General features: G+C 49.6%; 1 protein-coding gene across 2 annotated transcripts; it reads right to left on the bottom strand.

The window, feature by feature from the left end:
* Positions 1-1,506: 1,506 nt before the first annotated feature.
* PCDH12 (protocadherin 12) lies at positions 1,507-17,631 on the bottom strand. 2 transcript variants are annotated; one of them, XM_026660887.1, is made up of 3 exons: positions 14,492-17,631; positions 13,790-13,884; positions 1,507-2,281 (listed from the first exon to the last, which is right to left on the bottom strand). In XM_026660887.1, exons 1-3 carry the CDS (start codon positions 17,333-17,335, stop codon positions 2,020-2,022), a joined length of 3,201 nt encoding a protein of 1,066 aa, XP_026516672.1. In that variant the 5' UTR covers positions 17,336-17,631; the 3' UTR covers positions 1,507-2,019. The 2 variants fall into 2 exon arrangements, with proteins under 2 accessions (XP_026516672.1, XP_026516673.1); XM_026660888.1 differs by lacking the exon at positions 1,507-2,281 and having other exon boundaries at positions 13,786-13,884.
* Between the last annotated feature and the right edge of the window lie 9,773 nt (positions 17,632-27,404).

The following is a 27,404-nucleotide window of genomic DNA, read 5'->3' as shown; positions in this document are numbered from 1 at the left end:
TGTAGCATGGACCATGGCTCCATCTATCATGATGTAGTGTCAGAGGAACTCTAGGAGAGGTTGATAGCTCCTCACTACAAGCCTGTTTGCTGCTCCTGAGTGGTTCAACTTTTATCAGCCCACAACCTGGGTGGAGTGAAAGCATCAGCACTGAGCTCAGAGGGAGGAAGATTAGGCCATGGTGTGCACTTGGTGTGCATGCCAGGGGGAGGGAAGCTAGATATGTTTACAGAGCTTTAGTGAGAGAGGAGCAAATAGGAGTGAATGCCTGTGAGACAGACTGTCCTTGAGAAATGTGGGCTGGGAATCCCACAGGAGCCCTGGGCAGTTGGGTGCCAAACTCCCTTGGAGCCTTCTGAGGCCCCAGCTGATTATTTCCTAGACATACTATCCTCTTGGAGGGCTTATTGTCACTAGCTCAGTCACCTGCAGTATCAGCCAATCTGTTTGTTAGAAGCCTATATAAGTTAGCAGGGGGCTGTGACTTGGGGTCAGGAACCAGGAGCTCTTTTAAAACATTCCAGAGAGCACTGTACTCAGAATTTATCTGGGAAGATGAGATCCACAGCAGAGTCCTATTGAGATGGCGCAGTGCTCAGATACACTTATAAGCCTGGTGACCAGGCCTGGGGCAACATTCCTACCGTGGGAAAGGGAACAGACAAACGTATGCCTGACCCAACCAGACTGCCATGCTTCCATGCAAAGATATGGTTTCCAGCCATCCCATCCTCAAGCAAGTGACTGTGCCAACAGCTGAGGAAAATCCATTCTTAGCTTCATCCACTTACAGAGCAACTCTGAGTGCATCAGCTTAACTCAGCCTCACTGATGCTGGTAGGCAAATAGCAGCAGCTCCCAGAATGGAGTGAGATTTGTTCCTACATGGACAGAGCCTTACCAGATTCTGTAAGATGATGAACCTGCCTGAGGAATAGGAAGATTGTTCTGACAAGCACAGTTCAGCAAGGCCCCACCCTGAGCTGCAGCCTGGAGAGGCAGTCAGAGTCAAAGGGGACAGGAAGAGAAAGGCAGGGCAAGGTCCACAGTAAAGAAGAAGAAGCGTGTTTCACACAGACCCTGCTAGGCAGAGACTGCAGGGGAAAGGGCATTGCAAAAAGAAATGGGAGACAGGGTGTATGCTTGGATCTGCAGACAGCCTGGAACAATAGTTCTGGGGGGGCTCAATAAGGAGTTAAGGAAGATGTCCCATAATGATAATTTACAAGATAACATCATTAACCCTTTCTCGTGTAAGGAGGAAGAGGGAAAATCACAGCATTACACAATTTACTGCTCATCAGTTTCTCCCCCCACCAGGGCCGGTTCCAGGGTTTTGGCCGCCCCAAGCAGGCAAACAAACCAAAAAAAAAAAAAAAAAACCCGGGACCGTGACCTGCGGCAGCAATTTGGCGGGAGGTCCTTCGCTCCGAGCAGGAGTGAGGGACCGTCCGCCGAATTGCCGCCGAACAGCTGGACATGCCGCCCCTCTCCGAAGTGGCCGCCCCAAGCACCTGCTTGGTAAGCTGGTGCCTGGAGCCGGCCCTGCCCCTCACTCAAGGAGCCCAGCACAGTCGAGCATATGGCCATGTTCAAGCCCCACTAAGAAGAGCCAACAGAGCCTGGGAGCAGCACAATCCTATTCTGAATATCTGCACAATTTAATATGAGATGTATCCCAATGTGGTGATTCATGTGTGTGAAGGTTATTTTGTGGGAGGAGCTTGGAAGAGCACCACTAGAACGAGCAGGAAAAAGACTTTCCCTCCTATGAACAAAATGGAATTTTAGGGGAGGGGGGAAATTGTCCCACACTGGAACAAAAGGTCGAAAATTCACCATTTTTCACAGAAGAAAAAAGTGTGAAAATTCCATTCTGGGAAAACCAAAATGGAAATTTTCAGTTTGCTCCCTCAGCTGCCAGAGCTTCCCAACTCCCTGGGCAGCCAGAGCTCTCGGTTTCCTGATCTCAGCAGTGTCATCATCAAAAAAGCTCAACCAGCTAATTAGATTGTGGTTTCAGACAATCAGAGTCCCCCTCCCAGGCAGCCCCACACTGGTGCAAAGAAGGTCTTCTGTGAGGATGCAGCAGGCTCTCTCTGGTGCCATACAGAGTATAGTGATCTCACCTGCATGGGGCTCTAGAAGGCTCTGGAGTTCTTCTCCCACCAGCTGGTCTATGGAAAGATTGAGTCCATTTTCTGAATCTCGGTCATCTGCCTCACTCTCTCCTTGGCCACTGTCCTTTATAGTAAGGCAATCAGCATCCAGCCCTGCATTCCTGCAAAGGAAACCAAATCCAGAGCATTGATGCTGCCCTCTTCCAGGGACCAATCTCCATGTCCCCCCCACCTCATCTCTTTATGTTTCGGCTCTTCCCAGAAAAACAGGCCCTGGGGGAGCAGAGGTTGCTGTGCTACTGTCACATCTTGATTGTTTTGAAGCCCAGTATTGGTGCTTCCTGTTTCCATTAGTTCCTCTCACCCCTCTTCCTCTCAGCACACGTCTTCTCCCTCATCTCTATCAGCTGGAATTACATGGTCACAGGCTTTTTCTTAAATAATACAATAGAATTTTGTACACTTCTGCAGCCCTGCATACTTGTGACATGTATGGAACTGGAGTACAGAGTTTGCGCTTTTTGCTATTGATTTCCAACTTAACAATATATTTCTAGCTGGACAAGCACAAGACCATATTTCACGGGGGAAGACCAGATTTCACGGCCATGAACTTGGTAGGGCCCTAGTCATGGGGTACCAAGTCAAATGCCTTACAGAAGTCTAAGTATATTACATCCACACTATTACCTTTATCAACCAAATTTGTAATCTCATCAAGTTTGTTTGACAGCACCTATTTTCCATAAACTTGTATTGATTGTGTGACGTTGCAGTCTATATGGTTTTATAAAAATATGCTAATGTAACTAGAATATGCTTCATGCAAAAGGTCTCTTGTAAGGTATCATTACAAAGCTTATAATCTAGTGAGTGTGATCATCCTATTTGTATAAATGTACCACTCTTGTATCTGAAATTAGAAATATGAAATATAACCCTGAGGGCCTATTGTAATTATGCAAAGTGTGGGCCATTAATGGTGGTTTGGAATCTTAATGACTCCCATTAACCAGGACAATTGTCTGCAGATGGCTGTGTTTACCTGTAAGTCTTCCTGTATACGTCTGTGCTGGCAAGTGGGCAATGAAGTCTTGCAGTGACATATGATCATGTCACCTGAACTGGAATCCATCTTTAACCTGGTGTCTTTCCATTGAGAAGGAGGGGGTGGGAACCCAGAGAGGGACAACGGATTCCCGCCTTATGCAAAAGATATATTAAGGGGTGGAACATAACAAAGAGGACGGAGCCATCATGAAGAATCCCCTAGCTACAACCTGAGCTGGAACAAGAGCTGTACCAGGGGAAAGAATTGTGCCCAGGCCTGGAAGGTGTCCAGTCTGAGGAAAAAACTTACTGAAGCATCTCTGAGGGTGAGATTATCTGTATTCAGTTTGATTAGACATAGATTTGCGCATTTTATTTTATTTTGCTTGGTGGCTTACTTTGTTCTGTCTGTTACTATTTGGAACCACTAAAATCCTACTTTCTGTATTTAATAAAATCACTTTTAACTTATTAATTAACAGAGTATGTATTAATACCTGGGGAGCAAACAACTGTGCATATCTCTCTATCAGTGTTATAGAGGGCGAACAATTTATGAGTTTGCCCTGCATAAGCTTTATACAGGGTAAAACGGATTTATTTGGGTTTAGACCCCATTGGGAGTTGGGCATCTGAGTGTTAAAAACAGGAACACTTCTGTTAGCTGCTTTCAGGTAAACCTGCAGCTTTGGGGCAAGTTATTCAGACCCTGGGTCTGTGTTGGAGCAGACAGGAGTGTCTGACTCAGCAAGACAGGGTGCTGGGGTCCCAAGCTGGCAGGGAAAGCAGGGGTAGAAGAAGTCTTGGCACATCAGGTGGCAGTTCCCAAAAGGGGTTCTGTGATCCAACCCGTCACAGATTGGCATTAATTATATTATTCTCCTTCAATTCATTGTTAATCAAGACCTGTACTAGCCATTCCATTACCTTGCCTGGGATTGATGTCAGGCTGGCAAGCCTGTAATGACCAGGGTCCTCCTTTTTATGCTTTTTAAACATTGGCACAGCATTAGCTTTCTTCCAGTCTTCTGAAACTTTCCCAATGTTTCAAGACATACTGAAAATCAACATTAATTGACCAGCTCTTTTTAAACTCTTGGAGGTGTTTTGCTTAAACTGTAGAAAGAGACTGAGTCTGGGAAGTGTCCTCCTGAAAGGTGACCATTTCAGAGAAACCTGAGTGACTGAAACCAGCCTCTCCAATCCCCTCCCAGTCCCTTCAAAGTGTTGGCCGGAGGGTGGGCAGCCAGGAGGCCCTGGACTCTGTCACTCACTTTCTGGGTGGTGCAGGACAGGTCCCTGACCCTCTGTCCAGAGATCTACAGTGTCAGCTGCCTGTGCCGTAGGGCTTCCCCAGCTCAGGTGCTGCATGCAGGAAGGCAAAGCTTGGTATTTATTACAGAGGGCCCCTCTGATCCTCACTCCCTCAGCTTGTTCACTCTCAGTGCCCTTTCCCTCTCAGATCTTAGGGGTATTTACCACCATTGGACAGCCTTTTTCTGGTTAGGCTCTTGTCGCTTTGGAAGCAGTATGAGCTAAACCATAGAAGGTCCTCTTTCCCAAATACGTGTCCAGATGGTGACTTAAACCAGTAGAATTATCACAGTATACTTATGCCAGAAAATTTCCCCATGTAGACAAGCACTCTTCATCCCTCCTTTCTGCCCTAGTGTCGCTCCCACATCCTAGTGTACTCAGTTTTTCCTGCTTCCTCTTCTCCAAATCCCTATGGAGAAGGGACCAAGGCCCAGAGCTTCACAGGTATTTCAGCTCCTAACTCCCACTGAAATCAATGGGAGTTAGGTGCTAAACACCACTGAGGATCTGGGAGACTCTAAGCCCTGGTCTATACTACGGGTTTAGGTCGAATTTAGCAGCGTTAGATCGATTTAACCCTGCACCTGTCCACATGACGAAGCCATTTTTGTTGACTTAAAGGGCTCTTAAAATCGATTTCTGTACTCCTCCCCGACGAGGGGATTAGCACTGAAATTGACCTTGCTGGGTCGAATTTGGGGTAGTGTGGATGCAATTCGATGGTATTGGCCTCCGGGAGCTATCCCAGAGTGCTCCATTGTGACCGCTCTGGACAGCACTCTCAACTCAGATGCACTGGCCAGGTAGACAGGAAAAGCCCCACAAACTTTTGAATTTCATTTCCTGTTTGACCAGCGTGGCGAGCTCAGAGGTGACCGTGCAGATCTCATCAGCACAGGTGACCATGGAGTCCCAGAATCGCAAAAGAGCTCTAGCATGGACCGAACAGGAGGTACTGGATCTGATCGCTGTACGGGGAGAGAAATCCGTGCTATCAGAACTCCATTCCAAAAGACGAAATGCCAAAACATTTGAAAAAATCTCCAAGGGCATGAAGGACAGAGGCTATAATAGGGACCCGCAGCAGTGACGCGTAAAACTTAAGGAGCTCAGGCAAGCCTACCAAAGAGCCAGAGAGGCAAACAGCCGCTCCAGGTCTGAGCCCCAGACATGCCTCTTCTATGATGAACTGCATGCCATTCTAGGGGGTGCCCCTACAGCTACCCCAGTCCTGTGCGTGGACTCCGTCAATGGATTCTCACGCAACAGGGATGCAGATTTGGGGGACGAGGAAGATGAGGAGGAGAAGGAGGTTGAAGATAGCGCACAGCAAGCAAGCGGAGAAACCGTTTTCCCCAACAGCCAGAAACTGTTTATCACCCTGGAGCCAGTACCCTCCCAACCCACCGAAGGTGGGATCCCGGACCTTGAAGGGAGAGAAGGGACCTCTGGTGAGTGTACCTTTGTAAATATAATACATGGTTTAAAAGCAAGCGTGTTTAATGATTAATTTGTCCTGAAGACTTGGGATGCATTCGCGGCCAGTACAGCTACTGGAAAAGTCTGTTAACGTGTATGGGGATGGAGCAGAAATCCTCCAGGGACATCTCAATGAAGCTCTCCTGGATGTATTCCCAAAGCCTGTTAGCCACGCGGTGTGGGGAGGGGTGAAGCGATCATCCCAGAGAATTGGGGGCGGGGGGGGTTTAGTTGGGTTTGTGCTGCACGTTAACCTGAAAACCGCAGCCCCTCCTTTTAAATGGCCAACCCATTTTAAATGGCCAACCCAACAGGTGCTTGGTATGTGAAATGAGGGCGCTGCTGTTTGAAACCATTCCCACATGTCATGAAGGTTAAAGAAGCCAAAAGACTGTGGCTTACCATGGCTGCCTGCAAGCCGAATTCTGTTGCCCGCCAGCCCTGCGTGTGTGATCTCTCACAACAAACCGACAGGCCCTCAATATAAGAGGCAAAATACAAACTTGTAAAGAAAGCACACATGCTATGTAATGTTAACAGCTTGGTGCACTGTGAAAGAGTCTACCCATTGTTCTCTAAAATATGTCTTTTTAAAGACTACTCTCCCTTTTTTTCCTCCTGCAGCTGCAAATGTTTCAATGCTCCCCGTATCATCTCTGTCCCAGAGGCTAGCGAAGATTAGAAGGCGAAAAAAACGCACGTGCAATGAAATGTTCTCTGAGCTCATGCAGTCCTCCCTCACTGAAAGAGCCCAGCAGAATGCATGGAGGCAGACGCTGTCAGAGTGCAGGAAAGCACTACATGAACGCGAGGACATGTGGCGGGATCAAGATGATAGGTGGTGTCAGCGTGATGAGAGGAGGCAGGATGCAATGCTGAGGCTACTAGAAGATCAAACTGATATTCTCCGGCGCATTGTTGAGATGCAGGAAAGGCAGCAGGAGCACAGAGCGCCGCTGCAGCCCCTGTGTAAAGAACCGCCCTCCTCCCCAAGTTCCATAGCCTCCTCACCCAGACGCCCAAGAATGCAGTGGGGGGGCCTCCGGGCACCCAACCACTCCACCCCAGAGGACTGCCCAAGCAACAGAAAGCTGGCATTCAATAAATAAGTTTTGAAGTGCAGTGTGGCCTTGTCCTTCCCTCCTCCACCCCCCCCCAGGCTACCTTTGCAGTTATCCCCCCATTTGTGTGATGAATTAATAAAGAATGCATGAATTTGAAACAACAATGACTTTATTGCCTCTGCAAGCGGTGATCAAAGAGGGGAGGGGAGGGCAGTTGGCTTAGGCTTACAAGGAAGAAGAGTGAACCAAGGGGGCGGGTTTTCATCAAGGAGAAACAAACAGAACTTTCACCCGTAGCCTGGCCAGTCATGAAACTGGTTTTCAAAGCTTCTCTGATGCGCAGCGTGCCCTGCTATGCTCTTCTAACCGCGCTGGTGTCTGGCTGCGCGTAATCAGTGGCCAGGCGATTTGCCTTAACCTCCCACCCCGCCATAAACGTTTCCCCCTTACTCTCACAGATATTGTGGAGCACACAGCAAGCAGTAATAACGATTGAAATATTGGTTTCGCTGAGGTCTAACCGAGTCAGTAAACTGCGCCCATGTGCTTTTAAATGTCCAAATGCACATTCTACCACCATTCTGCACTTGCTCAGCCTATAGTTGAACAGGTCCTGACTACTGTCCAGGGTGCCTGTATATGGCTTCATGAGCTGGGTTCCCAAGGATAACTATAGGCATTTCAACATCCCCAATGGTTATTTTCTGGTCTGGAAAGTAAGTCCCTTTCTCCAGCTGTTCAAACAGACCAGAGTTCCTGAAGATGCAAGCGTCATGTACCTTTCCTGGCCATCCCACGTTGATGTTGGTGAAACATCCCTTGTGATCCACCAGTGCTTGCAGCACCATTGAAAAGTACCCCTTTCGGTTTATGTACTGGCTGCCTTGGTGGTCCAGTGCCAAGATAGGGATATGTGTTCCGTCTATCACCCCACCACAGTTAGGGAATCCCATTGCAGCAAAGCCATCCACTATGACCTGCACATTTCCCAGAGTCACTACCCTTGATAGCAGCAGCTCAGTGATCGCGTTGGCTACTTGGATCACAGCAGCCCCCACAGTAGATTTGCCCACTCCAAATTGATTCCCAACTGACCGGTAGCTGTCTGGCGTTGCAAGCTTCCAGAGGGCTACTGCCACTCGCTTGTGAACTGTGAGGGCTGCTCTCATCTTGGTATTCTTGCAATTCAGGGCAGGGGAAAGCAAGTCACAAAGTTCCATGAAAGTGCCCTTACGCATGCGAAAGTTTCGCAGCCACTGAGAATCATCCCAGACCTGCAACACTATGCGGTCCCACCAGTCTGTGCTTGTTTCCCGGGCCCAGAATCAGCATTCCACGGCATGAACCTGCCCCATTACCACCATGATATCCAAATTGCCAGGGCCCGTGCTTTGAGAAAAGTCTGTGTCCATGTCCTCATCACTCTCGTCACCACGCTGCCATCGCCTCCTCGCCTGCTTTTGAAGTTTCTGGTGCTGCATATACTTCAGGATAATGCGCATCATGTTTACAGTGTTCATAATTGTCGCGGTGATCTGAGCGGGCTCCATGCTTGCCATGGCATGGCGTCTGCGCGGAAAAAAGGCGCGAACCGATTGTCTGACGTTGCTCTCACGGAGGGAGGGGCGACTGACGACATGGCTTACAGGGTTGGCTTACAGGGAATTAAAATCAACAAAGGGGGGGGTTGCATCAAGGAGAAACACACCCAACTGTCACACCGAAGCCTGGCCAGTCATGAAACTGGTTTTCAAAGCCTCTGTGATGCGCAACGCGCCTTATTATGCTCTTCTAATCGCAAACAGCCTAGTCAGCAAACAGTGCTAGAGAGCTTTTAAACGTCCAAAGGCACATTCTACCACCATTCTGCACTTGCTCAGCCTATAGTTCAACTGCTCCTTACTACTGTACAGGCTTCATGAGCCATGGGAGCAAGGGGTAGGCTGGGGTAGGTGCGACCACGCGGTGCTGCCGGCTGGGAGAACAGCCTGAGGCAAAAGCCTCCAGCTCGCATGATATTCCAGGCAGGACTGAATCTCCATTAGATGAAACTTAAAGAAGAGAATGACCTGGAGTCACTCCCATTTATGTCCAGGCACCCCGACCGACCTCACCGAGGCAGGCCAGGAGCACCCATGTCTGCCCAGGCACCCCCGACGGACCTCACCAAGGTCGGCCAGGAGCAACCAGGAGACAGCAGCAGATGGTGCAATATGGCTGCTAACCATCTTTGCTAACTTGCAAAGGCAAGGAACTGCTGCTGTGTAGCAATGCAGTACCACGTCTGTCAGCAGCACCCAGGAGACCTACGGTGACAGTGAGCTGAGCGGGCTCCATGCTTGCCGTGGTATGTCGTCTGCACGGGTAACCCAGGAAAAAAGGCGAGAAACTATTTTTTGCCGTTGCTTTCACGGAGGGAGGGAGGGGGCCTGACGACATGTACCCAGAACCACCCATGACAATATTTTTGCCCCATCAGGCATTGGGAGCTCAACCTAGAATTCCAATGGGCGGTGGAGACTGCAGGAACTGTGGGATAGGTACCACAGTGCAACACTCCAAAAGTTGACACTAGCCTCGGTACTGTGGATGCATTCCACCGACTTAATGCGCTGAGTGGGGACACACACAATTGACTGTATCAAATTGATTTCTAAAAAATCGACTTCTATTAAATTGACCTAATTTCGTAGTGTAGACATACCCTTAGATCCTATTTCAAAAAGGCTTTTCCAGCAGGGCTCCCCCAAGCCTGGTCTCCCCTTGGTCCCTTTATTTCTCCTTTCCCTGCCATCCCATGAGAAGGAAGGAAAGTTGGAGCCTCAGTGACACAGTAGAGTGTGGGTGGCACAGGGTGCAGTTTGGTGGTGAACAGGGAGGAGGTACAGGTGCTAGCATTGGGAAAGCAGAGAGAAAACAATGCCTACTCTTCCCTCTGTGTACTCCTCAACCAGGCACCCTCCTTCCTCCACTTTACCCACCCACTTTGTCCCTGGCAGATGAGGATCTAGGGCATGCTTCAGGAAAGGGTAGAGCTGGGGGTGACACAATGATTAGCCCCTAACTGCCCTTCACTGCTCTTTGCTCATGTACTTTCCAGCTACAGACCCAGCTCCTTTGTGTTCCTTTGAAGCTCCCTTGTCTCTGTACCCTCAGCTCATAATGGGGACCTGGCAGGGTCAGCGTGGTGGTCTGGCCACTCGCAGCACTCCCTGGAGCCACAGTATGTTGGATTGTATGCAGTAAGGGGCTGAATCTAGGTCCCCTGTGCACTGGCGGGCAGGTTAGGGTTACCAAGTGTCCAGTTATCGACCAGAACATACAGTCTAAAAGGGATCCTGGCAGCTCCGGTCAGCACTTCTGACCAGGCTGTTGACTGTCCAGTCGGCGGCGCCATGCAGAAGGGCTGGCAGACTCCCTGCTTGTTTCTGGACTACGTGGTTCCCGGGAAGTCCCCGCTCCTGCTCCTAAACATAGGGGGAACCAGGGGGCTACACATGCTGCCCCCACCCAAAGCGCCACCCCCGCAGCTCCAATTGTTTGGGAACCCAGGCCAATGGGAGCTTCAGAGGCAGTGCCTGCAGATAGGGCAGCGTGCAGCGCCACCTGGTCGCGCCTCCACATAGAAGCCGGAGAGGGGACATGCTGCTGCTTCCAGGACCTGCTTGAGTTAAGCACCGCCTGAAGCCTGCACCCCTGAGCCACCCCCGCATGCTCCAAGCCCCTGCCCCAGCTCTGATCCACCTCCTGCCCTCCGAACCCCTCGACCCCAGCTCAGAGGACCCTCCTACACCCCAAACTCCTCATACCTGACCCCACTCCATAGCCCACACCCTCAGCTGGAGCCCTCACCCCCTCTCGCACCCCAACCCACTGCCTCAGCCTGGAGTCCCCTCCTGCACTCTGAAATCCTCATTTCTGACCCCACCCCAGAGCCTGCATCCCCAGCCAGAGCCCTCACCCCCTCCGGCACCCCAGCCCCCTGAACCAGCCCGGTGAAAATGAGTGAGTGAGTGAGTGAGTGAGGGTGGGGAGAGCAAGCGACAGAGGGAGCGTGGGCGGGCCTTGGAGAAGGGGCAGGGCATGGGCCTTGGAGAAGGGGCAGGGCATGGGTGGGACCTCAGAGGAGAGGTGGGGCAGGGGGCGGGGCATGGGTGTTCGGTTTTGTGTGAGTAGAAAATTGGCAACCCTAGGGCAGGTAGGATTGCCAAGTGTCCCGTTTTGGACCAGAACGCCCGGTTGAAAAGGGACCCTGGCAGCTCCAGACAGCACTACTGACCGGGCCATTAAAAGTCGTGTTGACAGCGCAGCAGAGCTATGGTAGGTTCCCTGCCTGCCTTGGCTCCACGCGGCTCCCGGAAGCAATGGAATGTCCCTCCTCCGGCTCCTACGCGTAGGAGCAGCCAGGGGACTCCACACGCTGCCCCCACACCAAGCACTGGAACTTCAGCTCCCTTGGCCAGGAACTGTGGCCAATGGGAGCTGCGGGGGCGGCGCCTGCAGACAGGGCTGCCGGCAATGCTACCAACTCTTCACTCATGTTCTAATGCAGTGTCGATCCCTAGTATAGATTAACCCAAGGGTGTTGGATTTCAGACTTTGTGGGAGAGGTGGGATTTGATAGGAAGGAGGTGAGGGGCTGAAGGAGTGGGGAAGAGCATGGGAGAGGCAGCTGGATTCACTGGGGAAGTGGGCAAGGGAAGGGGAGCGGATGTGGTGGGGCAGAGCTGGGTTTGGGTTTAAGGTGAAGAACTTGCTAAAGAAAGGCAAGTGGAAGGCAGTGGAGATGGCAGTGTGCAGGCATGGGCCAAGTAGCTGCAGAAGTGAAGGCAGATGACCCAGAAGGCATGGCAGAGAGGGCTCCCTCCCGTCCAGTCCCCTCAAAGATTTGATGCCTGCATATGGCACTGGTGGACCAGCACTGGACTGTCTGCCGTTATGGTGGCCACATTGTAAAAACAATGTTGAAAAATTTGAGAGGTTGCAGAAAAGAGCCACAAAAATTATTTGAGGACTGGAGAAAATGCCAGACAGTGAGAGACTGACAGAGCTCTATCGCCTTAGTTTGTCTAAAAGACGATTGAGAGGTGACTTGATTACCTTCTCACACTCCTTCCCCCATCCCTCTCAGTATTAGGGTTGCCAACCCTCCTGGTTTTACCGGGAGTCTCCCAGAATCAGGCTTTATGTCCAGAGGCTACTGAAGCCAAACCAGGAGATTTTAGGCACTAAAAGTCCGGTGGCGCAGTGGGGCTAAGGCAGGCTCCCTGCCTGCCCTAGCTCTGCGCCACTCCTGGAAGCAGCCGGTACATCCCTGTGGCTCAAGCGGGGGATGGAGGGACAGGGGGTCTCCATGCGCTGCCCCTGCCCGAGCACCAACTCCGCAGTTCCCATTGGCCAGGAACTGTGGCCAATGGGACCTGCGGGGGTGGTGACTGTGGGCAGGGGCAGTGTGCGGAGACCCCCCGACCCCTCTGCCTAGGAGCCGCTGCCCCAGCCCAGAGCCTGCACCCCACACTCCAACTCCCTCCCAGAGACCACATCCTTCATTCTCTCCGGCACCCAAACTCCCTCCCAGAGTCCTCACCCCCTCCTGCACTCCAACCCCCTGCCCCAGCCTGGTGAAAATGAGCTAGTGAATGAAGGTGGGGGAGAACAAGCAACGGAGGGAGAGGGAATGGAGTGAGCAGGAGCAGGGCCTCAGAGAAGGGGCGGGGAAGGGGGCGGGGCAAGGGTGTTTGGGTTTGTGTGATGAGACAGCTGGCAACCCTACTTAGAATTGCCCCTCAAGCTCTCTCATAGTCTGTCCCCTTCCCCCAAGCCCTCTCACAGTCTCCCTCTCCCAATCTCTCTCACAATCTGTCCCCTTCCCCCAAGCCCTCTCACAGTCTCCCTCTCCCAATCTCTCTCACAGTCTCTCCACTTCCCCCAAGCCCTCTAACAGTCTCCCTCTCCCAATCTCTCTCACAGTCTCTCCGCTTCCCCCAAGCCCTCTAAAAGTCCCCCTCCCCCAATCCCTCTCACATTCTCTCTCCCCTCTCCTGCATACCTCTGATAGTCTCTTTTCCCCTCCCAAATACTTCTCTTTCCCCACATCCCTCTCATCTCTGTTCTCCTCATCTCCTCCTTTGGGACTTCCCTTTCTCCCTCACTGGCCCAGAGTTTCCTGCTCTGCTCCCCCCCTTCACTTCCCTCTGCCAGCTGCTCTTCTCACCAAGGCCCCTCCCCTGGGTGTGGATGCTGCTGCAGGCTTTGGGTTGTCTCCTCCCAGTTCCCCTTTCGGTCCTCCTTCCCTCTCAGTGCGCTCTCCTGTACCCCCATGGCCATGTTCTCTCTCTCCCATCCACCCACTGTCTTAGTCCTAGCCATGCCAGTGGGTGCTGACCCACAGCAGCTCGTGTGGAGAGAAGGGGGAAGTGCAGCAGTGTTGGTGCCCAGATCAAGGCTACAGGCAGGACCACATGGGAGCAGGGCCTGAGGGACAAGCCAGCATGCATGGGGCTGTGGCCTGGGTCCCTGGGGAAGTCAGAGTGAGTCCAGCCCTGTCGCCTCATCCCTCTCATCTCCAAATTCAGGTACGCAGAGCAGGGAGGCAGCACACAGGCCTGTGGCCGAGCAGGCAGCCTGAGGCTCCAAGGAGCCCTCTTAGCATGAAGATCTTCTCTTTGGAGGCATTTGGAGCTGACTTCTCCTGGCAGGGGCTGGGGTGAAGCAGGCAGGGGCAGTAAGGCAGTGGGACTAGCTGTGTGTGAGACTTACCTGCTGCCATTCTTGGCTGTGTATTTGTTTCCCCTGTGATTTGGTTTGGGCTGGAACTGGCCCTGGTGCAGCAGAGACAGCAGCTGAGAGATTTGCTGTAAGACAGGAAGAGTCTGTTGATTGCATGCAGTCACCACTCAGGATGCTTCCTGTCAGGATGTCCCCTTCTCACTGTGCTGGCTCTTTATAGTGTTTCCTTCTCTTGCAGATGGTTTGGCATTCCCACTTGGAGACTGAAACCGAAGAGTAAGCAAGCAGCCCCCCAGCCTCAAGCCCTAATGCCTGCTGGCTCTGCACATCCCTTTCACTCCCTTCGCAGCACAAACTATATTTGACCACTCTTACACTTGGGGAAAACAAACTGGCATCACACCCTCTCTGTGTGACAGTCCACCCCCCCCCCCCCCCGACCCAGCTCTCCTGGCCTGTCCCTGCAGTGCTGAACTCAGTCAGGGGGAGGGGATTTTGGTGCCCTGACTGCCCCACTGATCCCCTGACATGTCCCAGCACTCTCCCAAATTGGCCCGCCCTCTGTGCAGGGTGAGGAGAGAGTGGCTCCAGGTTGTCACTTGGGAACATTTACCCAGACAGGACAGGTCAAATTCTTCCCTCAGTGTGCCCTCTACATGCCCAGAGACTCACAGGAGACTGTGAGGGATAATGTGGCCCTTCAATCTAATACAGCTGAGAGGCAGCTCCTACCTGAACAGGAGGCGACTCCATAGCAAGTTCTCCCGTGGGGTCCTGCTCTGCAAGTGCCACCATGGACAGCCTCACTAGGCTTCTCAGGAGGTGCTGGTGGGCATGGGCTTCCCTGGGCCCCACATCTGGCTCAGCAATTCTCTGTCTCTTCAGAGTCATGTCTGAGGGATGAGTAGTTGGCAGTGAGAGGTCGCAATTCTGATCTCCCAAAGGCTTCAGCTGTGGGTTCTCTAAGCTTTTGGAATGGGTTTGTGCATCTTGAAGGCTTGAGCTCTCTTTTGATGCATTTCTTAGCCTGTGTGGGTGGAAGGGTCTGCACTGTATTGCAGGGAGATTGAAGGCATCTTTCTGTTCAGCTGGACCTTTCTGGTTTCTAAGGGTCCTGTACAGTGTTGGGGTTAAATGAAATGAAGTCTGCAGTGGGTCATCCCAGGCACTTTCCTTCAGCAAAGCTTCTTCACAGGACCGAACTTGCTCAGCCTCACTTTGCGAAGCTTGCCTGTTTCTTAGTACAGGGACTAAATATATGTCTGTTTTCTGAATGTGTTTGTGGGGCTTCTTGAGCTGCTGATGTCTGTGGGCATCTTCTGCTTCCCTGCAGTTGTAAGCCATGTTATCTTTCTTCTCTCTTTTGCATATAGACATGATTAAAGCCAAAATAAGAAGAAAAGTGCCTAATAGCACAGCTAGGCAGATAACAGTCACCATGGATGAGCTCAGCATCTGAGCCTCCTGGGCTGAGTTTGTCAGCTGGTCAAGATGATTTCTGAAACTTAACTGCACAAGGGCTTTTGCCTGCAGCGGTGAGTTCCCTTGATCCTTTACCAACACCTCCAATTCCCATTCACTGCCAATGAGGCTGCTGGCATTGCTGCTGTTGATAAACACCTGCCCTGACAGTGGATCAATGAGAAACAAATTGGTATCATTCCCACTCAGAATGTCATAGTGGAGGGCCCCATTCATGCCAGAATCTGCATCACTGGCAGCTATGGTGAATAGCAGGGAAACGTTTGAATTGAGTGTTGGTGTCATGGTGGTTACTGCTGTACCTTGGGGGCTGTCGTTCCCTAGGGATAGCCACAGGCATCCGGTCTGTGCATTGACTAGAACAATGATCCTTGCTTTGCCTCCCACCAGCACTGGCTGCATGATCACAGGGGAATTATCATTCCTATCAAGCAGACTAACCCTAACAGAAACATTCGACACAAGTTTGGGGTGACCCCCATCTTCTGCTGTCACCAGGAATTCCAGACTTGTCATTTGTTCATAATCAAAAGCTCTGAGCGCAAAGATTTCGCCAGTTTTTGAATCAATAGAGACCAAGTCTGAAACAAGGAAATCCTGGATGCTATAGCTGACTTTTCCATTAAAATCTAAGTCAGCATCGTGAGCCTTGACAGTAATCAGGTAGGATGGAGGCACATTGTTCTCAGCAATGGTGACATCATATGTAATTCTTTCAAACAATGGTGGGTTGTCATTGACATCACTGATGCATATAGTGAGGTGTTTCCTCGCAGCTAAGGAGCGGTTCCCATTGTCCTGGACCATTAATATCAGGTTATATTCTGCCCACCTCTCCCTGTCCAAGATGGCATTGGTCAACAGCATATAAGTGTATCTGTTGGTTCTTTTCAATTTGAAATGCTCAAGTCCTTGACTAAGGTAACAATGCACCTGTCCATTGTTTCCAGAATCGGGATCACTTACTGTCACCAGAGCAACAAAGCTGTCCTTAGGAAGAGCTTCAGATAGCACTGGCACCTGGGCAGCCCAAGTGATGTGCACATCTGGGGCATTGTCATTGACATCCAGGACCTTGATGAGGATCTTGCAGTGTGCTGGAATAGGGTTGGCTCCAAGATCCCTGGCTTGCACATCCACTTCATAGGTATGGTTTTCTTCATAGTCCAGTGGGCGTCTCAGAACTACACTGCCTGTCTTGGCTTCAATGCTGAACATGTTCAACACCTCCAGTGAAGCATGTTTACTGAGTGAGTATTCTATCTCCCCATTGGGACCCTGATCAGGGTCAGTGGCTGTAAGGTTTATAAGAATTGTCCCAGGCAAAGCATCTTCCCAGATTTCTACTGTCAAAGAACTCTCTGCAAACATAGGGCTGTTATCATTGGAGTCTAAAACAATTACCCTAAGTAAGGTTGTGCCTGATTTTGGTGATTCTCCATGATCAAAGGCAGTCAATACTAGAACAAAACAAGAGTGGAGCTCTCTGTCCACTTCTTTAACAACTACAAGTTCTGCATGTTTAGTTCCATCAGATCCAGAAATGACATCCAAAGCAAAGTGGTCACTGGGTGATAATGAGTAAGAGCAGAGGGCATTGGAGCCAGTGTCTGGGTCAAGGGCTCGGTCCAGTGGTATCCGTGTTCGTAAAGATGCACTCTCTGATATTTCTAGTTCCAGCTCAGGTTTTGGAAATTGGGGTGCATGATCATTGATGTCCAAGACCTGAATCTCCACGTGGATTAAAGCCAAGTGTATGGCAGCCAGAACATCAAAAGAGAACAAGCATGGATCGGTGTGCCTGCATAACCGCTCTCTGTCCAACCGCCCTGCCGTGCTAAGCAAACCATCTCCAGACCCAACACGGACAGGGAGCTCCTTGGGGAAATGCAGCTGCTGGAAGGTTTCTACTGGTTCACTTCTCTCTTCCCAGCCAAAATCCTCAGATAATTTCCCTATCACAGTTCCACTTGGCACTTCTTCTAACACTTTGTATTGCATAGCAAAGGGGGACACCTCCTGGCAATCCACACAAAGGAAAAAGTGCCAGCACAACACCAAGAATTGAAGCAGAAAGTGTGACAGCAAAAGCATGCTTCTGAGAAAGCCAACCACACTGTTGCTCAGCCCCAAGACAGATGGCTTTTTCCTCAAAACTTTGCACACCCAGACCAAGCTTAAAGAACCTGCAAATCATTTCTATTTTCACCCAAGGACAGTCCCATTTCCAGATACCATAAGTGTATGTTACCAGCTGAAGGAGGAACAGAAATCCCAGGCAAGTCCAGCTACATTGAGAGAAAATCCCCACCTTCTCCACCAGTGCCTAGAAGAACAGGTAGGAGATCCAGGTGTTGTCCAGGCTGAAAAACCTCAGTGTGGGGGGAAGAGAGAGGAGTCTTTGCAAGTACAGGCTGACTCTGGCAATGCAGACTCCAGTCGGCTGCCTGCCAGCACTGGGAAGCAGAACAGCTGCTGTTTCCTAGGGAAACCCCACCTACAGGAAAAGGGAGGAACAAGAGTGCCAGTACAATGCCTTCCCAGGAGTGGTGAGCTTTGTGGGGTTAGCTGCTATGTGGCTCTGGGAAAAGTTTGGATATTCATAGAGTTTAAGGCCAGATGAAACAGTTATGATAATCTTGTCTGATCTCTTGCAGAACACAGGCCAGAGAACCTCAGCCAGTAATTCCTGCATCAAGCCCATAAGTTCTGTATGAACTACAGCAGATCTTTTAAAAAGACATCCAGCCTTGACTTAAAGACTGGAAATAATGGAGAATTGCTGTGTCACTAGATAAGTTGTTCCAATAGTTAATTCCCACCACGGTTAAAAATGTATGCTTTGGCATGAACACATGGAAAAATCTGGGTGGTGCACAAAGTCTGAGACAGGCATCTCACCATGCCCCATTGCTGCCATATTCGCCCTGGCCCCTTAAGCCCACCCTGCCAAGCAGTTTCCCTAGCACAACCCCAGGTGTTTCTACCTCGTTGACTCCTCTGTCTGCACCACTGTAATGCCCACTCTTCCCTGTCCCTCCTCTGCTTCTGCCCTTACAGCCTTCCTAAGCATCATTGCCACTGCTGCCTTCTCTCATGCTTGGCCCATCACTACGCCTGTCCCACTGTTGCCCCGCCCCCCAGGACTCACTTCTGAATGCTGATTTTGCCCCTGTCACCCTCAGCTTCAGCCTAGTACTGCCCCATTATCCAACCCTGAGTTATCTCTTCCTGTTGTCATGTTAACTTCGACTGCAAACTCTTCAGAGCAGGAACTCTGGCTTTAAATACTTTTTAAAGTGTTTCATGGGCATCCCAGGTACGTAATACTACTAATAATTAACCTGCTTTCCCTCACCTTTGCTGCTGGCACATAATTTCAAATGCTACCTGGGTACCAGGACACTTGGGTTCTATTGCTAACTGTTTCACAAACTCACTGGGTGACTTTGACCAGTGCCAAGTAGAGTGGGACAGTTACCTCCTGTTTCTTACATATGACACTCCTGTTAATACACCCCAGAGTCATATTAGCCTTTTTTGCAAGTGCATCACATTGTTGGCTCATATTCAATCTGTGATCCACTCTAGCCCCCAGGTCCTTTTCAGCAGTTCTACCGTCTAGTGAGTTATTCCCCATTTTGTAGTTGTGCATTTGATTTTTCCTTCCTAAGTGAAGTCTGCTTATCTTTATTGAATTTCATCATGTTGATTTTAGACCAATTCTCTAATTTGTCAAGGTCATTTTTAATTCTAATCCTTTCTTCTGTAGCCCAAGGTCCAGTGTGCTTCAACAGCAGCCCTGGGAACTACAAGTTGTGGACTACAAACTGCGACATGTTGGGAGTACTTCCTGATTCCTGCCGGGATGTACCCTCTGCCCCCTACAGCAGGAGGTCTCAGCACTGACTGAGCTGGGAGCACGTAGTAGAAAAGCAGAGAGAAGGCTGCTGTACTGTAATCCTGTTCTTTGTTCTTTACAGAATAAAGTCTTGTTCCTGGAGGTTTTTCTGAGTGGGTCTGGTCTGAGGTGAACACACACTGACACACAACGCAGAGCACACAAAGGCCCAGTTTCCCAAAGTTGTGTAAAAAGTCACAAGGCAGGCTTCCCCTATCTTGGACAACCTCATCCTGGGCCAGTGAACAGGAGAGGGGGCTACATTTTTTAGTTATTGGTGCCATGACTCCGATAGAGGAAGTTTAATTTTTTGCACACATTAGGGAAGCTGCCACAGAAGAGAACCAGGACAGCATGGATTCACAGTTTGGAGCCCAGGAGGGTTGGCCTGACCCTGATTTGGTGTCAGTGAGAATAGAGAACCCCAATGGGTGTTGTAGCCAGGAGACTCCTGCTACTCAGGGTGAAGGTATTGGGGGGGGGAGCGGAATCTTGGGAAGGAACACGGTAATGCCATACCTCCCTGCAGAGCATGAAATCCTTGGGGTTCCTGTGTTCAGTGGTGGGGCTGATTGCAGGGTAGACGTAGAGGACTGGATAAAAGGATACTGTACCTGCTAGCAGCCATTGGCAAATCATGAGCCTTTGAAGTTCCCCACCCTCGTCAGATACCTGGGGGGGAGGGGCATAAATTAGTCTTTAACCTGCCGTCCCAGGAGCCAGCCCGAGCTATTGAAGAGCTTAGTGCAGAGTACAGTGAATGCCATTTATCACTGGACCCAATGGCAGATTTTTATGAGAGACACCAACGCCCTGGGGAGACAGCCTCATCCTATGCCATCAAGTTAGAGGCCCTACTGCGGGTAGTAGAGGAGAAGCTCCGAGAGGGCCATCCTTTCCCTGATCAGGACTATAAGTTGACACAGCAGTTCATGTGAGGCATCCGGGAGCGAGAAGTGTGGGAGAGGCTGGCACCTATGCAGCCTCGCTACATGACATTCCGACAGCTGCAAGGAGAACTTCGTCAGCTGGCCTGGGAGAGGAACATAGAGGGTAGAATGGATATGCCAGCCCAGAGAATAAACAGCATGGAGCCTGCCCTGTCAGAGGACTCTGTGCAGGCTGCTCCCAAGGTGCCTCCACTCAGCAGAACCCCAGATCATGTGATGCTGGTGGCAGTGAAGGGCCTAACTGGGCTAGTCCAAGAACTGACTGTCCTCCAGAGACAGAGCCATGAGAGAATGGGATAACTGGAGGCACAAATGCTGCAGCAGGGTGCAGTAGAGAGGATGACACCCCAACATTCTAGATGGAGAAGTGAGCAAGGTAACCATGATGTTAGTGTCTGTGGCACCAGAAGCCATTTCATATGCCACCATTGTGGACAAGAAGGCCACATAGCCCAGGGTTACAGTCAACCCCCTCAGCCCCACCCGGTGGGGCCAGGGCAAGTCGAGGCTCCCTCTTCTTTAAACTGCTAAAGCCTGACACCAAGGGGCAGGTGAAGGCCGTAGAGCTGGTGAGAAGTCCTCCAGTAGCATGAGTGTGCACAACTTCCCAGCGTACTCTACCAGCTGCAACCTGGCATCCTGGCCTGGTGGGGCCCTTGAACGATGAAATTGTGGAAGTGAATGGTATCCTGTGCAAGGCTCTAATTGATTCATGGTCTCAGATCACAACCATCACAGAGGATTTCTTGAGAAAACACCGTGCCCTCGGCAAGTTGCATCCCATGTCTGTAGATATCCTAATAGAGGGAGCCGGTGGCCAAGGAGTCTCCCATCAAGGAACAATCAAGTTAGAATTATCTTTTCTTGGCTGAATCTACATGGGAGTCCCTACCCTTGTGGTGCCAGGGAGTCCCCATGTTGTTAGGGACGTAAGAACATAAGACCATAAGAATGGCCGTACGGGTCAGACCAAAGGTCCATCCAGCCCAGTATCCTGTCTACCGACAGTGGCCAACGCCAGGTGCCCCAGAGGGAGTGAACCTAACAGTGATCTCTCTCCTGCCGTCCATCACTACCCTCTGACAAACAGAGGCTAGGGACACCATTCCTTACCCATCCTGGCTAATAGCCATTAATGGACTTAACCTCCATGAATGTATCCAGTTCTCTTTTAAACCCTGTTATAGTCCTAGCCTTCAAAACCTCCTCAGGCAAGGAGTTCCACAAGTTAACTGTGCACGGTGTGAAGAAGAACTTCCTTTTATTTGTTTTAAACCTGCTGCCCATTAATTTCATTTGGTGGCCCCTAGTTCTTATATTATGGGAACAAGTAAATAACTTTTCCTTATTCACTTTCTCCACATCACTCATGATTTTATATACCTCTATCATATCCCCCCTTAGTCTCCTCTTTTCCAAGCTGAAAAGTCTTAGCCTCTTTAATCTCTCCTCATATGGGACCTGTTCCAAACCCCTAATCATTTTAGTTGCCCTTCTCTGAACCTTTACTAATGCCAATATATCTTTTTTGAGATGAGGAGACCACATCTGTACACAGTATTCAAGACGTGGGTGTACCATGAATTTATATAAATGCAATAAGATATTCTCCATCTTATTCTCTATCCCCTTTTTAATGATTCCTAACATCTGTTTGCTTTTTTGACTGCCGCTGCACACTGCGTGGACGTCTTCAGAGAACTATCCACGATGACTCCAAGAACTTTTTCCTGATTAGTTGTAGCTAAATTAGCCCCCATCATATTGTATGTATAGTTGGGGTTATTTTTCCCAATGTGCATTACTTTACATTTATCCACATTAAATTTCAGTTGCCATTTTGTCCTGTGGCACCTTTAAGACTAACAGATGTATTGGAGTATAAGCTTTCGTGGGTGAATACCCACTTTGTCAGACGCATGTAAGTGGGTATTCACATCTGTTAGTCTTAAAGGTGCCACAGGACTCTCTGTTGCTTTTTACAGATCCAGACTAACACGGCTACCCCTCTGATACTTGACATTTGCCATTTTGTTGCCCAATCACTTAGTTTTGTGAGATCTTTTTGAAGTTCTTCACAGTCTGCTTTGGTCTTAACTATCTTGAGCAGTTTAGTATCATCTGCAAACTTTGCCACCTCACTTTTTACCTCTTTCTCCAGATCATTTATAAATAAATTGAATAGGATTGGTCCTAGGACTGATCCTTGGGGAACACCACTAGCTACCCCTCTCCATTCTGAAAATTTACCATTTATTCCTACCCTTTGTTTCCTGTCTTTTAACCAGTTCTCAATCCATGAAAGGATCTTCCCTCTTATCCCATGACAACTTAATTTACGTAAGGGCCTTTGGTGAGGGACCTTGTCAAAGGCTTTCTGGAAATCTAAGTACACTATATCCACTGGATCCCCCTTGTCCACATTTGTTGACTCCTTCAAAGAACTCTAATAGATTAGTAAGATATGATTTCCCTTTACAGAAACCATGTTGACTTTTGCCCAACAATTTATGTTCTTCTATGTGTCTGACAATTTTATTCTTTACGATTGTTTCAACTAATGTAATCTGTAATCTGTTCCAATTGGCAAGATTTAGCTAACCAGTGGGGGAACCAATACCCAGCCTACCTGAAAGGGAAATCACCAGTCTCGTATGCAGCCTACAAGCAAGTGGTCTCTGGCCAAGAGAGGCCATCCTTGAGATACACTGGCAAGCGGCCCATCTTGTTAAGAGCTGGAGAAGGAAAAAGTGTACCTGTGAAGGCCCCCTGGCGTACAGGATGGGGACCATACACTATTCTGGTAGAACCTGATATTAAGACTCACTGCCAGAAGACCTGAGGGTGGAGGAAAGGCATAACAGATGTTGAACACTGGAAGGTTTATATTTATCTGCAGAATGTAGGACAAACAACAGCTGTAATAAAGAGGAACCAGCATCTAGCTACAGCTTCAGTAGTCTATAGCATGGCTAGTGTGAGCGGCAACTTAAAATATTCTCCAGGACAAGCACTGAGGGAAGTGGCACAGGCCGAAGCGGCTGTGCAAGAAGTGGACCTGAGTCAGGTAGCTGTGCAGGACCCAGCTCAACTGAAGATACTGGAAGAATTGCTGAGGCGGAATGCAGGCATATTCTCTAAAAATGATCTCTACTTGGGCTGCACTTCCACAGTCAAGCATGAGATACCCCTGATTGATACTATTTCTGTGAGACAACCCTATAGGAGAATACCTCCGCCACGATAACAGGAGGTCCATAAACACTTGCAGGGGATGGCAGAGGCGGGAACAATCAGACCGAGTCAAAGCCCTTAGAATCATAGAATCATACAAAATTAGGGTTGGAAGAGACCTCAGGAGATCATCTAGTCCAACCCCCTGCTCAAAGCAGGACCAACACCAACTAAATCATCCCAGCCAGGGCTTTGTCAAGCCGGGCCTTAAAAACCTCTAAGGATGGAGATTCCACCACCTCCTGAGGTAACCCATTCCAGTGCTTCACCATCCTCCTGGTGAAATAGTTTTTCCTAATATCCAACCTAGACCTAACCCACAGCAACTTGAGACCATTGCTCTTTGTTCTGTCATCTTCCACCACTGAGAACAGCCTAGCTCCATCCTCTTTGGAACCCCCCTCCAAGTAGTTGAAGGTATGTTTCACCAATGGTAGTGATAAGGAAGAAAGATGGTTCTATGTGAGTGTGTATTGAACCACTCAAGATGCATTTCCTCTGCCCCGTATCGAAGAAGCCCTGGATGCCCTAGGAGGAGCCAAATATTACTCCACACTGGATCTTACCTCAGGGTATTGGCAGGTGGAAATGGCAGAGGAGGATAAATGCTATGGGACTGTTTGAATGTAATTGGATGCCTTTCAGTCTACAGAATGCTCCGGCTACCTTCCAGAGGCTGATGATGCATGTCTTGGGGGATTTAAACTTCTCAGCAGTACTGATTTACCTTGATAATGTCATAGTGTTCTCCTATACTTTTGAGGAGCATCTACAGACCCTGGAGATGGTTTTTGACAGACTCCGTCAACACGGTCTCAAGCTGAAGCCCAGGAAGTGTCACTTGCTACAAGAAGAGAGGTAGGATACCTTGGGCACATAGTGTCTGCCCAAGGCATTGCAACAGATCCAAATAAAATACAGCAGGTGAGGGATTGGAAGACTCCTTCTAACAGGAAGGAAGTGTTACAATTTCTTGGATTCAGTGGCTATTACAGGACATACATCAAAGGCTACTCCAAACTAGCAGCCCCAATATTCAGATTAACTGCAGGTGAAGCCCAGACCAGAAGGAGAAATCAGAGGGGTCCCACTAAGATACCCAGTTTTGTTTGGACAGATGACTGTGACCAGGTTTTCAAAGAGCTGAAGACAAAGCTGACTACTGCACGAATACTGGGATATGCTGATTACAGTTTACCATTCATACTCCAGATAGACGCATCCACAGAGGGGCTAGGAGCTGTACTGGCTCAGATTCAGTCAGGGAAGGAGAGGGTCATAGCTTATGCCAGCAGCGGCTTAACTCCCTCTGCAAAAAAATATCCTGCCCATAAACTGGAGTTCTTGGCATTAAAATGGGCAGCTGCAGATCAATTTAGAGACTATCAACTAGGACACCAATTTACAGTGCTGACTGACAACAATCCACTGAACTATGTTACTGCTAAATTGGACGCAACCAGTCAAAGGTGGATGGCAAAGCCGGCAGAGTTCAACTTCGACATAAAGTACCAGCCTGGGAAAAGTAATGCCAATGCTGATAGCCTGTCTTGGTTACCCCGAGAGGAGGTGACAACAGTTTTGAATGCTGGATGCAATGTGTCTTCCATAGCAACCCAGGATGAATGCCAAAGGAATGCAATGGAGAGAGCTGAGCCACTCTACAGGCCAGGCATAGAATTAATCGCAGGCATGCCTAAGGAAGAATTGAAAAGGTTACAGGAAAAGGATACAGTAATCTCCCAAGTAAGGACCTACCTGCCCAGGCAATGGGCACCCAGTGCCCGGGAGAGGCAGAAGGAAGAAACACCAGTATGGACATTACTGAATCAATGGAAGCAATTGCAGCTGGTAGAGGGGATCCTTTACAGGAGGACAACAATCCTGGGAGAGGGACAGATCCAACAGGTGGTGCTGCCAGAGAAACTCCAGAGACACGGACATGGAACACATGGGCATTGATGGATCTCATCCACACTCGCTGTTATTGGCCAGGTCACCATGCAGGGGTGATGCCTCTCTTGTGAAAGGTGCTGCCCAAGGAAAATATATAAGGCTGATCAGCCTTCACAATCGGGCTGCCCATCTTAGTGGCAGAACTGCACACATTTTCCTTTTCAGGTCGACTAGATCAGGACTAGTAACGTCAACATCACATTAAGATCTCCTCCTCAAGGGACACCTTAGAATCTTAAGGGACACCTTAGAATCTTATGCCAGTCAAAGGTGGATGGTGGATGACCTTGAGCGGATCACTGCAGACTACGTGGCTCTGGGAAGAAGGATAAAGGAGTTTGAGGCGCAAGTGGTGTTCTCGTCCATCCTCCTGTGCAAGGAAAAGGCCTGGGTAGAGACCGTCGAATTGTGGAAGTCAACGAATGGCTACACAGGTGGTGTCGGAGAGAAGGCTTTGGATTCTTTGACCATGGGATGATGTTCCAAGAAGGAGGCATGCTAGGCAGAGACAGGCTCCACCTAACAAAGAGAGGGAAGAGCATCTTCGCAAGCAGGCTGGCTAACCTAGTGAGCGGGGCTTTAAACTAGGTTCACCGGGGGAAGGAGACCAAAGCCCTGAGGTAAGTGGGGAAATGGGAGTACTGTCATGGATGGATATAAACTGTTCAGGAAGGACAGGCAGGACAGAAAAGTTGGGGAAGTTGCATTGTATGTAAGAGACCAATATGACTGCTCAGAGCTCCGGTATGAAACTGCAGAAAAACCTGAGAGTCTCTGGATTAAGTTTAGAAGTGTGAGCAACAAGGATGATGTTGTGGAAGGAGTCTGCTATAGACCACCAGACCAGGGGGATTAGGTGGACGAGGCTTTCTTCCAGCAACTAACAGAAGTTACTAGATCGCAGGCCCTGGTTCTCATGGGAGACTTTAATCACCCTGATATCTGCTGGGAGAGCAATACAGCAACACAGACAATCCAGGAAGTTTTTGGAAAGTGTAGGGGACAATTTCCTGGTGCAAATGCTGGAGGAACCAACTAGGGGAAGAGCTCTTCTTGACCTGCTGCTCACAAACAGGGAAGAATTAGTAGGGGAAGCAAAAGTGGATGGGAACCTGGGAGGCAGTGACCATGAGATGGTCGAGTTCAGGATCCTGACACAAGGAAGAAAGGAGAGCAGCAGAATACGGACCCTGGACTTCAGAAAAGCAGACTTTGACTCCCTCAGGGAACAGATGGGCAGGATCCCCTGGGAGAATAACATGAAGGGCAAAGGAGTCCAGGAGAGCTGGCTGTATTTTAAAGAATCCTTATTGCGGTTGCAGGAACAGACCATCCCGACGTGTAGAAAGAATAGTAAATATGGCAGGCGACCAGCTTGGCTAAACAGTGAAATCCTTGCTGATCTTAAACGCAAAAAAGAAGCTTACAAGAAGTGGAAGACTGGACAAATGACCAGGGAGGAGTATAAAAATATTGCTCAGGCATGCAGGAGTGAAATCAGGAAGGCCAAATCACACTTGGAGTTGCAGCTAGCAAGAGATGTTAAGAGTAACAAGAAGGGTTTCTTCAGGTATGTTAGCAACAAGAAGAAAGTCAAGGAAAGTGTGGGCCCCTTACTGAATGAGGGAGGCAACCTAGTGACCGAGGATGTGGAAAAAGCTAATGTACTCAATGATTTTTTTGCCTCTGTCTTCACAAACAAGGTCAGCTCCCAGACTGCTGCACTGGGCAGCACAATATGGGGAGAAGGTGACCAGCCCTCTGTGGAGAAAGAAGTGGTTCGGGACTATTTAGAAAAACTGGACGTGCACAAGTCCATGGGGCCGGATGCGCTGCATCCGAGGGTGCTAAAGGAGTTGGCGGATGAGATTGCAGAGCCATTAGCCATTATTTTTGAAAACTCATGGCGATCGGGAGAGGTCCCGGATGACTGGAAAAAGGCTAATGTAGTGCCCATCTTTAAAAAAGGGAAGAAGGAGGATCCGGGGAACTACAGGCCAGTCAGCCTCACCTCAGTCCCTGGACAAATCATGGAGCAGGTCCTCAAGGAATCAATTATGAAACACTTAGAGGAGAGGAAAGTGATCAGGAACAGTCAGCATGGATTCACCAAGGGGAAGTC

Source organism: Terrapene carolina, unplaced genomic scaffold (assembly GCF_002925995.2).
Source record: "Terrapene carolina triunguis isolate 2854851 unplaced genomic scaffold, T_m_triunguis-2.0 Scaffold838, whole genome shotgun sequence".
NCBI classification, from domain to species: domain Eukaryota; kingdom Metazoa; phylum Chordata; order Testudines; family Emydidae; genus Terrapene; species Terrapene triunguis.
Note: the sequence above shows the minus strand (reverse complement) of the source record. Positions and strands in the feature narration are given on the sequence as shown.

Excerpts from the sequence above, each read along its gene's own strand:
- PCDH12 (XM_026660887.1), bottom strand. The coding sequence starts at position 17,335 with ATGCTTTTGCTGTCACACTTTCTGCTTCAATTCTTGGTGTTGTGCTGG. Across the intron at positions 13,885-14,491 it reads TGGAGTCGCCTCCTGTTCAG|CAAATCTCTCAGCTGCTGTC; the intron begins GTAGGAGCTGCC and ends CCTGTCTTACAG. Across the intron at positions 2,282-13,789 it reads ACAGCCAAGAATGGCAGCAG|GAATGCAGGGCTGGATGCTG; the intron begins GTAAGTCTCACA and ends TTTCCTTTGCAG.